Raw genomic sequence first — 12,314 nt, 5'->3', positions numbered from 1 at the left:
GGGTTGGGCAGTAGAAGGGAGGCAGAGGCAGGGACCCGTTCACAGTCACTCGCAGCCCCACCCGGACTGTCCCAGACCGCAGTCCTTCAGATACGGATCCTTCCACCCCCTCCAGACCCATCCTGCCCACCCGTGTCCCCGAGCAGGAGTCCCGGGCGCCAACACGCCCTCTCCCCCAGACACCTGCCCTCCAGACCGGGAGCGATCCTCAACCTCCCCCGTGGTCCCAGACTGGGATCCACGGTGCTGGCCACACAGCTCCAGACACCAGACACCTGTCCACAGCTCCAGACACCTGTCCACAGCACCAGACACCTGTCCTCAGCTCCAGACACCAGCCCGCAGCTCCAGACACCAGCCCGCAGCTCCAGACACCAGACACCTATCCACAGCTCCAGACACCTGTCCACAGCTCCAGACACCTGTCCACAGCTCCAGACACCTGTCCACAGCACCAGACACCAGACACCTGTCCACAGCACCAGACACCTGTCCTCAGCTCCAGACACCAGCCCGCAGCTCCAGACACCTGTCCTCAGCTCCAGACACCAGCCCGCAGCTCCAGACACCAGCCCGCAGCTCCAGACACCAGCCCGCAGCTCCAGACACCAGTCCACAGCACCAGACACCTGTCCTCAGCTCCAGACACCAGCCCGCAGCTCCAGACACCAGACACCTGTCCACAGCTCCAGACACCTGTCCACAGCTCCAGACACCTGTCCACAGCTCCAGACACCAGCCCGCAGCTCCAGACACCTGTCCACAGCACCAGACACCGTGCCGGCGTCAGACCCCCACCCCCCACCTCCCACCCACCACCCCCCCCCCCCCCCCCCCACCACCTCCCACCTCCTCCTCCCCTGTCGGCCAGGTGAGACGTTTGGCGACCCCCGCTGCCGCGGGCGGCGAGAGCCGGATACACACTTGTTGGCTGCGAAGACGCAACAGGACGAACCCAGGCGAGCGAGCGGAGAGGAGAGGGGAGGGGAGAGAGGAGGGGAGAGGAGGGAAGGGGGGAGGGGGGAGGGGAGGGGAGAGGAGAGGGGAGGAGAGGGGAGGGGAGAGGAGAGGGGAGGGGAGGAAAGAGGGGAGGGGAGGGGAGGGGGAGGAGAGGAGGGGAGGGGAGAGGATGGGAGGGGAGAGGAGGGGAGGGGAGAGGGGAGGGAAGAGAGGAGAGGGGAGGGAAGAGGGGAGAGGAGAGGAGAGGGGATGGGAGAGGGGAGGGGAGGGGAGGGGAGGGGGGATGGGAGGGAAGAGGGGAGGGAAGAGGGGAGGGGAGGGGAGGGGAGGGGGGATGGGAGGGAAGAGGGGAGGGAAGAGGAGGGGAGGGGAGGGGAGGGGAGGGGAGGGGAGGGGAGGGGAGGGGGGATGGGAGGGAAGAGGGGAGGGAAGAGGGGAGGGGAGGGGAGGGGAGAGGGGAGGGGAGAGGGGATGGGAGGGGAGAGGGGAGGGGAGGGGAGGGGAGGGCAGCCGCGTCTCGGCTCAGCCCACACTGTGTCCTCGCCGCCACTTCAGCGCACCGCCTCGCCGAGTGAGCGCTCCAGCCGAGCCCAGCCCCGGGGAGAGAGAGCCCGTAGTGTGTGTGTGGGGAGCAGAAGCGACGCCAACCCACCAACCCACCCCAGGGACAGCTGCAGGAGCCGCCCAACGCCGGGCTGCCGTCTGTCTCCCAGCGCTGTGCATTAACAGGTTGTTGGGAACACAAGGCTTCGGGCGGGAGGAGGCGAGTGCGAGTCTGAGGCCAAGCTCTCCCTCTGCGACATCGACCCCCCGCTCCGTCCCCGGCCGGTAATGTGATCCGGCTGTCAGTGACCCTCAGTGCCCCAGGCTGTGAGTGACCCAGGCTGTCAGTGACCCTCAGTGCCCCAGGCTGTCAGTGACCCAGGCTGTCAGTGCCCCTCAGTGCCCCAGGCTGTCAGTGACCCAGGCTGTGAGGGACCCTCAGTGACCCAGGGTGTCAGTGACCCGGGCTGTGAGGGACCCTCAGTGACCCAGGCTGTCAGTGATCCAGGCTGTCAGTGACCCAGGCTGTCAGTGACCCAGGCTGTCAGTGACCCAGGCTGTGAGGGACCCAGGCTGTGAGGGACCCAGGCTGTGAGGGACCCTCAGTGACCCGGGCTGCCAGTGACCCAGGCTGTCAGTGACCCAGGCTGTGAGGGACCCTCAGTGACCCGGGCTGTCAGTGACCCAGGCTGTCAGTGACCCAGGCTGTGAGGGACCCTCAGTGACCCGGGCTGTCAGTGACCCAGGCTGTGTGGGACCCAGGCTGTGAGGGACGGGACGGGGCGGAGGGGCAGGGGGAGCGAGGCGGGGAGGAGGGGGAGCGGGGAACTTTCCCTGGACAGCACTTTGTGGACTTGGCGAGGACAGAGGAGCCCGCATGATAAGCTCGGTGTGTGTGTCGTCTTACCGGGGACGCAAGTTGGGCAATAAAGGTCGGTCCAAGCCATGTGTGAAGGGGGAGATGCAGAGAGGCGAGGTGTGCGAGCGCATCACCATTAATGTTGGCGGTAGCCGGCATGAGACTTACCGCAGCACCCTGCGTACACTGCCCGGTACCCGGCTAGCCGGCCTGGCCGAGCCCGGAGCCCAACGCGACCCCGGCTCCGGACACTTCTTCTTTGACCGCCACCCGGGCATCTTCGCCTACGTGCTGAACTATTACCGCACGGGGAAGTTGCACTGCCCGGCAGATGTGTGCGGGCCGCTGTTTGAGGACGAGCTGGCCTTCTGGGGACTGGACGAGACGGACGTGGAGCCGTGCTGCTGGATGGCTTACCGGCAGCACCGCGACGCCGAGGAAGCTCTCGACATCTTCGAGCCGTCCGACAACCCGGAGCCCGGCCACGACCCCGACCACGACCCCGACTCCGGCCGTGTGCTGGGGCTACAAGCGCAGAGCTGCAGGAGGACATCTCTCGCCGGTTGCTGGAGGCGTTGGAGGCCCAGGCTGTGGGCACTGTGTGAAGACCCATACTCATCCCGGGCAGCACGGGTAAGGCGCGGCACGGCACAGCGCGGCACAGCGCACACACACACCCGCCCGCCCGCTCACCGCCACTTCGCCAAAGTCTAGACCCATCTCATAAAGGCGTACAGCATCACGAGGGATAGATAGACAGGGTGAACACACAGAGTCTCACACCAAGGGTACGGGAATCAAGAATTACTTTGACTCACCCGACTATAGGAAGGATGTCTTTAAGTTTGCAAGAGTGCAGAGAGGATTTACAAGGATGTGCCGGGACTCCAGGGCCAGATACAGGGAGAGGCTGGGACTTTATTCCTTGGCATATCCAGCTACTAAATCTTAGCCGCTGATTAAATGGAGCAGGTATTTATATTTTATAAAGCAGGAAGTGTTGGAGTAACTCAACAGGTCAGCAGCATATGTGGAGTCAATGGGCAGAGGACGTTTCAGGTCAAGATCGCCTTTCAGATTGATTGCAGCCAGCTTTCTCCGCCCGCTCCATCAGTTTGAAAAAGGGTCCCATCCTGAAATGTCGTCTGTCCATTCACTCCACAGATGCTGCCTTACCCGCTGAGTTCTTCCAGCACTTTGTGTTTTACTCAAGATCCCGACATGTGCATTTCCTTATGTTCCAAGTATTCATGTTTCAAAGTTGAACAGTATAAAACTCCCAGCAAATCAACAGGTCCATGTTCCCAGACTCCGCAGAGTCTGACTTGAAACAAAAAAAATGTTCTCACTTGCCCATAAATACCAACTATTTGTGTACAAAAGAACTGCAGATGCTGGTGTATGTTTCGGGTCAGAGGTTGGGCGGAAACTGGTGGTGAGAAAAGGCTACACTAAATCTGGGCCAGCCACAGGTGGCCTCAGGAAGTATGGTCAATAACGGCCCATTGTTGGCTCCGAAAGATGTGTTAACAACAGGGAAACAAGGAATGTGAACAGTGGAACTGGTAGGACAACTAGGATATGAGAGGGACGCGGTACAAATGCAGAAGTTACTTGAAATTAGGGAAATCAATGGGCGAAGTATAAAAATGCGTGTATTTAAATGCGTGATGTTTAAAAAATAAAGTGGATGAGCTTGAGGCTCAGTTAGTCATGGGCAAGTATGATGTTGTGGGAATCACTGAGACATGGCTACAAGAGGACCAGGGCTGGGAACTGAATATTCAGGGGTACACAACGTATAGAAAAGACCGACAGGTGGGCAGAGGGGGTGGGGTCGCTCTGTTGGTAAGGAATGATATTCACTCCCTTGCAAGGGGTGACATAGAATCAGGAGATGTAGAATCAGTATGGATAGAAATGAGGAATTGTAAGGGTAAAAAGACCCTAATGGGAGTCATCTACAGGCCCCCAAACAGTAGCCTCGACATAGGGTGCAAGTTGAATCAGGAGCTAAAATTGGCATGTTGCAAATGTAATGCTATGGTTATGGGAGATTTCAACATGCAGGTAGACTGGGAAAATCAGGTTGGTAATGGACCCCCGGAAAGAGAGTTTGTGGAGTGCCTCCGAGATGGATTCTTAGAACAGCTTGTACAGGAGCCTACCAGGGAGAAGGCAATTCTGGATTTAGTGTTGTGTAATGAACCTGATCTGTTAAGGGGACTCGAGGTAAAAGAGCCATTAGGAGGCAGTGATCACAATATGATAAGTTTTACTCTACAAATTGAGAGGGAGAAGGGAAAATCGGAAGTGTCAGTATTACAGTATAGCAAAGGGGATTACAGAGGCATGAGGCAGGAGCTGGCCAGAATTGACTGGAAGGAGGCCCTAGCAGGGAAGACGGTGGAACAGCAATGGCAGGTATTCCTGGGAATATTGCAGAGGTTACAGGATCAATTTATCCCAAAGAGGAGGAAAGATTCTAAGGGGAGTAAGAGGCACCCGTGGCTGACAAGGGAAGTCAAGGACAGCATAAAAATAAAAGAGAAGAAGTATAACATAGCAAAGAAGAGTGGGAAGCCAGAGGATTGGGACTCTTTTAAAGAGCAACAGAAGATGACTAAGAAGGCAATACGGGGAGAAAAGATGAGGTACGAGGGTAAACTAGCCAATAATATAAAGGAGGATAGTAAAAGCTTTTTTAGGTATGTAAAGAGGAAAAAATAGTCAAGGCAAAAGTTGGTCCCTAGAAAATAGAAGCAGGGGAATTCATTATGGGGAACAAGGAAATGGCAGACGAGTTGAACCAGTACTTTGGATCTGTCTTCACTAATGAATATACAAGCAATCTCCCAGATGTTCTAGTGGCCAGAGATCCTAGGGTGACGGAGGAACTGAAGGAAATCCACATTAGGCAGGAAATGGTGTTGAGTAGACTGATGGGACTGAAGGCTAATAAATCCACAGGGCCTGATGGTCTGCATCCCAGGGTACTTAAGGAGGTGGCGCTAGAAATGGTGGACGCATAGGTGATAATTTTCCAATGTTCTATAGATTCAGGATCAGTTCCTGTGGATTGAAGGGTAGCTAATGTTGTCCCACTTTTTAAGAAAGGAGGGAGAGAGAAAACAGGAAATTATAGTCCAGTTAGTCTTACATCAGTGGTGGGGAAGATGCTGGAGTCAATTATAAAAGACGAAATTGCGGAGCATTTGGATAGTAGTAACAGGATTGTTCCAAGTCAGCATGGATTTACGAAGGGGAAATCATGCTTGACTAATCTTCTGGAATTCTTTGAGGATGTAACTAGGAAAATTGACAGGGGAGAGCCGGTGGATGTGGTGTACCTTGACTTTCAGAAAGCCTTCGATAAGGTTCCACATAGGAGATTAGTGGGCAAAATTAGAGCACATGGTATTGGAGGTAGGGTACTGACATGGATAGAAAATTGGTTGACAGACAGAAAGCAAAGAGTGGGGATAAATGGGTCCCTTTCAGAATGGCAGGCAGTAACTGGTGGGGTACCGCAAGGCTCGGTGCTAGGACCGCAGCTATTTACAATATACATTAATGACGGATGAAGGGATTAAAAGTACCATTAGCAAATTTGCAGATGATACAAAGCTGGGTGGTAGTGTAAGCTGTGAGGAAGATGCTATGAGGTTGCAGGGTGACTTGGACAGGTTGTGTGAGTGGGCAGAAACATGGCAGATGCAGTTTAATGTGGATAAGTGTGAGGTTATCCACTTTGGCGGTAAGAATAGTAAGGCAGAGTATTATCCGAATGGTGTCAAGTTAGGAAAAGGGGACGTACAACGAGATCTGGGTGTCCTAGGGCATCAGTCACTGAAAGGAAGCATGCAGGTACAGCAGGCAGTGAAGAAAGCCAATGGAATGTTGGCCTTCATAACAAGAGGAGTTGAGTATAGGAGCAAAGAGGTCCTTCTGCAGTTGTACAGGGCCCTAGTGAGACCGCAGGTGGAGTACTGTGTGCAGTTTTGGTCTGCAAATTTGAGGAAGGATATTCTTGCTATTGAGGGCGTGCAGCGTAGGTTTACTAGGTTAATTCCCGGAATGGCGGGACTGTCATATGTTGAAAGACTGGAGCGACTAGGCTTGTATACACTGGAATTTAGAAGGACGAGAGGGGATCTTATCGAAACATATAAGATTATTAAGGGGTTGGACACGTTAGAGGCAGGAAACATGTTCCCAATTTTGGGGAAATCCAGAACAAGAGGCCACAGTTTAAGAATAAGGGGTAGGCCATAGGTACTGATTGAGAATGATCAGCCATGATCACATTGAATGGCGGTGCTGGCTCAAAGGGCCGAATGGCCTACTCCTGCACCTATTGTCTATTGTCTATTGTAAATATTCATACTGCTGGGTTGTAAACTGGCTAAGTGAAATATACTGTTCCTTCAATTTGTATGTGGCCTCACTCCGACAGCAAAGGAAGTCCAGGACAGAAAGGGCGGTGTAGGAATGGAAAGGGGAGATAAAGCGTTGGGCAACCAGCAAACTGTTAATGCTGAACTGTGCAAAATGTTCCCGCTGGCCTGCCTGCATGGTTGCCATCAATAGCCAAACCTTGGGCACCGGATGTCAGTTCCTGTTGTTGAAATGTTTTCACCATTCATTTGGTCTGTACTGACTGAGTGGGAGAAGGAGGAGGCACACAGGTAAAACTGGTGCTCAGTTACGTACGTCCACCACGATGGGCTTCATCTCATGGGGATGTGTACGGAACCCTCACCCTGAACAACTGTTGTAGGGAAGCGCTCTCCCTCTTCTCTCCAACCTATTCCTCTGATCCAAGCTTGTAAATATTGTCCCAAATAATCCAAAATAACTGGGTTTAAAAAGTAGAATCAAAGGAAGCTAAAGGTCCACCGGATTCAGCCCATATTCCTCTAAACCCTTCCTATCCATATATCTGTCCAAATGGCTTTTAAAATATATTATTGTGTCCAATTCCATAGCTTCCCCTGGCAGCTTATTCCAGATACAGACTACCCTTTAGGTAGAGATACTTACTTTGAGTATCATGTGCAGTTCTGGGCATCCAGCATTTGGGAAGGATTCAGAAGAGATTTGCCTGGGCTTGAGGGCATGAGTTATGGGGAGAGGTTGGACAACTGGCTTAGTGACAGAAGGCAGAGGGTGATGGTAGAAGGTTGCTTCTGTGACTGGAGGCCGGTGTCCAGTGGGGTGCCGCAGGGATCGGTGTTGGGTCCCTTACTGTTTGTAATCTACATTAATGATCTGGATGTCAACGTACAGGGCATGATCAGCAAGTTTGCAGATGACACAAAGGTAGGGGGGGGGGGGGGTGGTGAATAGCGAAGAAGGGATCTGCAAGCTGCAGGAAGATATAGATGAGATGGTCAGATGGGCGGAGCAGTGGCAGATGGAATTTAATCCTGAAAAGTGCGAGGTGATGCACTTTGGCAGAAATAACTTGGAGAGGGAGTACACCATGAATGGAAGGACCCTAGGGAAGACAGGGGTACAGAGGGACCTTGGAGTACAGGTACACAAGTCCTTGAAGGCAGCAGGACAGGTGGACAGGGTGGTCAAAAAGGCATATGGGTTACTGGCCTTCATTAGCCGGGGCATCGAATATAAAAGTTGGGGGGTAATGATGGAATTGTACAGAACACTGGTGAGGCCGCAGCTGGAGTATTGTGTACAGTTCTGGTCACCACATTATAGAAAGGATGTGATAGCTTTGGAGAGGGTGCAGAGGAGATTCACCAGGATGCTGTCAGGGATGAAGGGCCTCGGCTATGAGGAGAGACTGAGCAGACTGGGGTTGTTTTCCCTGGAGCAGAGAAGGCTGAGAGGGGACATGATCGAGGTGTACAAGATCATGAGGGGCATAGATAAGGTAGATGGCGGGGAACTTCTTCCACTGGTGGAAGGTTCAACAATGAGGGGACATAGATACAGGGTAAGGGGAGGGAGGTTTCGGGGGGATGTGAGAAATAACTTTTTCACCCAGAGGGTGGTTGGAGTCTGGAACTCACTGGCTGGGGTGGTGGTGGAGGCGGGAACACTCACAACGTTTAAGAGGCATTTGGATGGGCACTTGAAATGCTACAACATTCAGGGCTACGGTCCAAATGCGGGAAAATGGGATTAAAATTAGACTGTGTTTGGTAACGGGCAGCGCGGACACGATGGGCCGAAGGGCCTCTTTCTGTGCTGTAGGACTCTAAGACTCTAAGATGGGTGGCCTTTCTTTGGAGCGTAGGAGGCTGAGGGGTGACCTTATTGAGGTGCACAAGATCAAGAGGGGCATGGATAAAGTGAACGCTCTCTGTATTTTTCCCGACTTGAAGAATTCTAAAACTGGAGGGCATGAGCTTAATATGAGAGGGGAGAGATTTAGGAGGGACATTGGGGGCAACCTTTTCAATCACAAGGTAGTTCTTATCTGGAATGAGCTGCCAGAGGAAGCTACAAAAGTGATACAATCACAACGTTGAAAAGACATTTGGGTAGATATATGGATAGGAAGGGTTTCGAGTGACATAGGCCAAATGGGACTAGCCTGGAATGCTAACTTTGTTGGCATGGACAAGGTGGGCCAAAGTGCCTGTTTCCGTGCTATACATTTATATGACTCAGCTTGCAGTTACAATTAATATGGGGAACAAGACCATATGTTTATCCGCAGTGAGCTTACATTATAACTGAGGATGAATTTAATCATTTTGTGCAACTGGTAGACTGATGTTATCCAAGGAGAATATTAATAAGTGTGTTTTTGTTTGGTTTGAACTGTTTACAACCACTTTGTGTTGTTTTTGTCGCACCCACATGGCGCTGGTCTAATTGGACTTGGGTTTGTGGGAGCATGTGTGGGCACTTCATTCTGAAACATTAACACTTGCATGTTGGCGGATCTTCTAACTATCCACTGGTTAGGCGAAGGGGAAAGCAAGCAGTGCTCCTGTTCTTTATCATGTGCCCACGATCCCACCATGTTCAAGAGGACAGAAATTACCCCAAATTCCTAGCCCTAATCGCTCTCGAGTGAATATATTTCAGCAAGCAAGTAAATCAGCCAGCAACATGTTCAGTTCATGCTTCTGAACACAGTTTGTGACCCTGGTTTGGAAGGGGGGGAATTAATAGTGTTGATGATCATCCTTGGGTTAGAGAATGGAAATCAGCCAGGGTTCATGCCACGCACCATTGGCCCACTGCCCATTGGAGAGAGGAAGCCCGTCAGGATTCCTGCGTGTGGTCACTCTACCTTGGCAGCTGAATGAGGAAACTAGAGATCAATCTCGGTTCATGTTACCGACTGACCCCTGGGATAGAGTCTCAGTAATCAGACTGGTTTATGGCCCTTGATCAATGTCAGCTAAGCCTGGGATCAAGTTGGGCATCGCGCCAATATTCCCATTCATGATCATTGCCCAGACACCAAGAGAGGAAATCAGCCAAGACTCCAGCTTCTAATCTCAATTTGCAGCTTTACAGACCTTTGCTTCAGCCAAAATTGGCGAATTGTGTGCAGTTCAGGTGGTCCTGTTACAGGAAGGATGCGGAGACCTTGGAGAAGGTGCAGAGGAGGTTTACCGGAATGCTGTCAGGGTTTGTGGATATTAGCTATACGGTGAGGTTGGACAAAGTTGGATTGTTGTCTCTGGAATGCGAGGTTGAGGGGAGACCTGATGGAAGTGTATAAAACTATGAGGCATAGGTGGAGTAGGCAGACAGAACCTTTTGTTTCCAGGTTTAAATGTGAAAGACAAGTGGGCGTAGGTTTAAGATGAGAGGGGCAAAGTATAAAAGTGATGAGCGGGGCAGGTTTTTTTACACACACACAGAGTGGTGGATGCCTGGAATGCGCTGAAGTTTAAAAGCTCAGATCTTTTCAAAGAAAATAAATGACAAGTATGAGCGGGAAAAGGTAGTAGAAAGAGTCGGGGATGAGGCAGGTGGGGTGGAAAGTGTGTGTGTGTGTGTGAGGAGTGTGGGACATAGCCACCAACACAGATCACCTGGGGTGACAGCAAGAAACAGAGCGCTAGATTAACTCAGCAGACCAGGCAGCATCTGTGGAGGAAATCATTAGCTTGTTTCTTTTCTGTAAGGTTTAGTTTAGAGCCACGAGTCCATACGAAGCAGGCATCCCCGTTCACTCCAGTTCCATGTTATCCCACTTTCTCATCCACTCCCTACACACTACATCAAACCTGGGTCTCTGGCGTGAGAGGCAGTGGCTCGACCCGCTTAGCCACTGTGCACCTTGGGGAGAGTGGTCAGTGCTGTGGGACTGTGTTGAGAGGGAGTTGGATTCAGAAGGAAAATGGCTGGGTCCAAGTTAAGAAGAGACGCTGGCAAGCAAATTGTGATGTTTGAGTTAAACGTAGGATCTCTCACACATGCACTCAGAAGCCAAAGGAACCTACAGTAAAGAACAAAGGACAATTTAAAGCCTCCACTCAACCAGGACAGAATCTTTAGTGTTCATGAAATCACTCGAACCTCAGAAAATGATTCTGACTGCCTGTCCCTGAGCACCAGGCAGCTGAGATGGCAGAGGCAGGGTGTAGCTTCAGGCATGGATACACCAGCACTTAATCGCTGGCTGCGATTCTTCCACACTGACATTTACTCACACCTGCGACAGGCACAAGCACCAAGCAAGGCAGTGAAGCAGGCTCCTGGGAACCCTGTAGTTGGAAACAATGCCCAAACCCAGCAATGTGGAGCAGGCAGGAAGCCGATATTGAACAGGTTTAAAAAATATGATTTATATTATTTTTTATATAAATATCTTTGTCTAATCCTTCGGTTTATTTCCAGTGGAGGCAGATATGATAGTGGCATTTAAGAGCATTTTGAATAGGCATGTGGATATGCAGGGAAAGGAGGGATATGGATTATGTGCAGGCCTTGGCATCGTGTTCTGCATGGACATTGTGGGCCGAAGGGCCTGTTCTTGTGCAGTGCTGCCTGAAGAAGGGTTCCGATCCAAAATGTCACCTATCCATGTTCTCCAGAGATGCTGCCTGTCCACCTGAGTTACATCAATACTTTGTGTCTTTCCTGTGCGATAGTGTTCTATGTTCTAAACCATGGTAAAGTTAGGCAGATACTGAACAGATACTGGATGCTGGTGATGGAGGATGGCGAGAGGAATGTCTCAAACCAAGGTTCTGGACAAGAACGAGATGCCTGGATATAAACGTGGACCAGAGTAAGGACTGGGAGGTTGCAGCTTAGGAAGAGAAGCCAAAGGTCCAAGAGGGAAATAGAGATTAACATAGAAACGTAGAAACATAGAAAATAGGTACAGAAGGAGGCCATTCGGCCCTTCGAGACAGCACCATCATTCATTGTGATCATGGTTGATCATCCACAATCAGTAACCTGTGCCTGCCTTCTCCCCAAATCCTTTGATTCCACTAGTCCCTAGAGCTCTTTCTAATTCTCTTTTAAATTTATCCAGTGAGTTGTAATGGCGAGTCAGGTTTGGGGGGTGCAGATGAGAAAGAGATACAGGCCAGGTGTCGTGAGTGCACAGATTCCTGTCCTTGTACTTGAACCTTTGTTGAATGCAGACGTGGATTGGAGCCAACGGGGACTGAGCTAATGTGTGATTGCACTCGGTGGATATGTGCCAAATCACAGAATTAGTGTATATTACAGTATCTGAGTGCTGTACATATGTACACAATGTGCGAAGATTGTGCCTATCGGAAAGAAACAGACATTAATTGTATCTCAATATCCAGCAATGAGCAGCACTCTTTCTGCTCAGGATCCTGCACTGGGTAAATCCCAAGCTCGTATGGAACTCGGCTTCTCTGGGCCACACCAGTAGCTGTGTGTAAGAAGGAACTGCAGATACTGGTTTAAACTGAAGATAGACACAAAAAACTGGAGTAACTCAGCGGGACAGGCAGCATCTCTGGAGAGAAGG

At 51.4% G+C, this 12,314-nt stretch overlaps 1 protein-coding gene across 1 annotated transcript in view; it reads left to right on the top strand.

The window, feature by feature from the left end:
- The first annotated feature begins 2,332 nt into the window (after positions 1–2,332).
- kcnc4 (potassium voltage-gated channel, Shaw-related subfamily, member 4) overlaps positions 2,333–12,314 on the top strand; it is a 45,652-nt gene continuing 35,670 nt past the window's right edge. Inside the window, exon 1 of the mRNA XM_078420521.1 lies at positions 2,333–2,995. Coding sequence (XP_078276647.1) covers positions 2,381–2,995 — 615 coding nt within the window. The 5' untranslated portion in view covers positions 2,333–2,380. The remainder of the gene's footprint in view (positions 2,996–12,314) is intronic.

The sequence above is a fragment of the Rhinoraja longicauda genome, chromosome 24, assembly GCF_053455715.1.
Source record: "Rhinoraja longicauda isolate Sanriku21f chromosome 24, sRhiLon1.1, whole genome shotgun sequence".
Classification (NCBI taxonomy): Eukaryota; Metazoa; Chordata; class Chondrichthyes; order Rajiformes; family Arhynchobatidae; genus Rhinoraja; species Rhinoraja longicauda.
The sequence above is the reverse complement of the archived record's forward strand: the minus strand, read 5'-3'. Positions and strand labels throughout refer to the sequence as shown.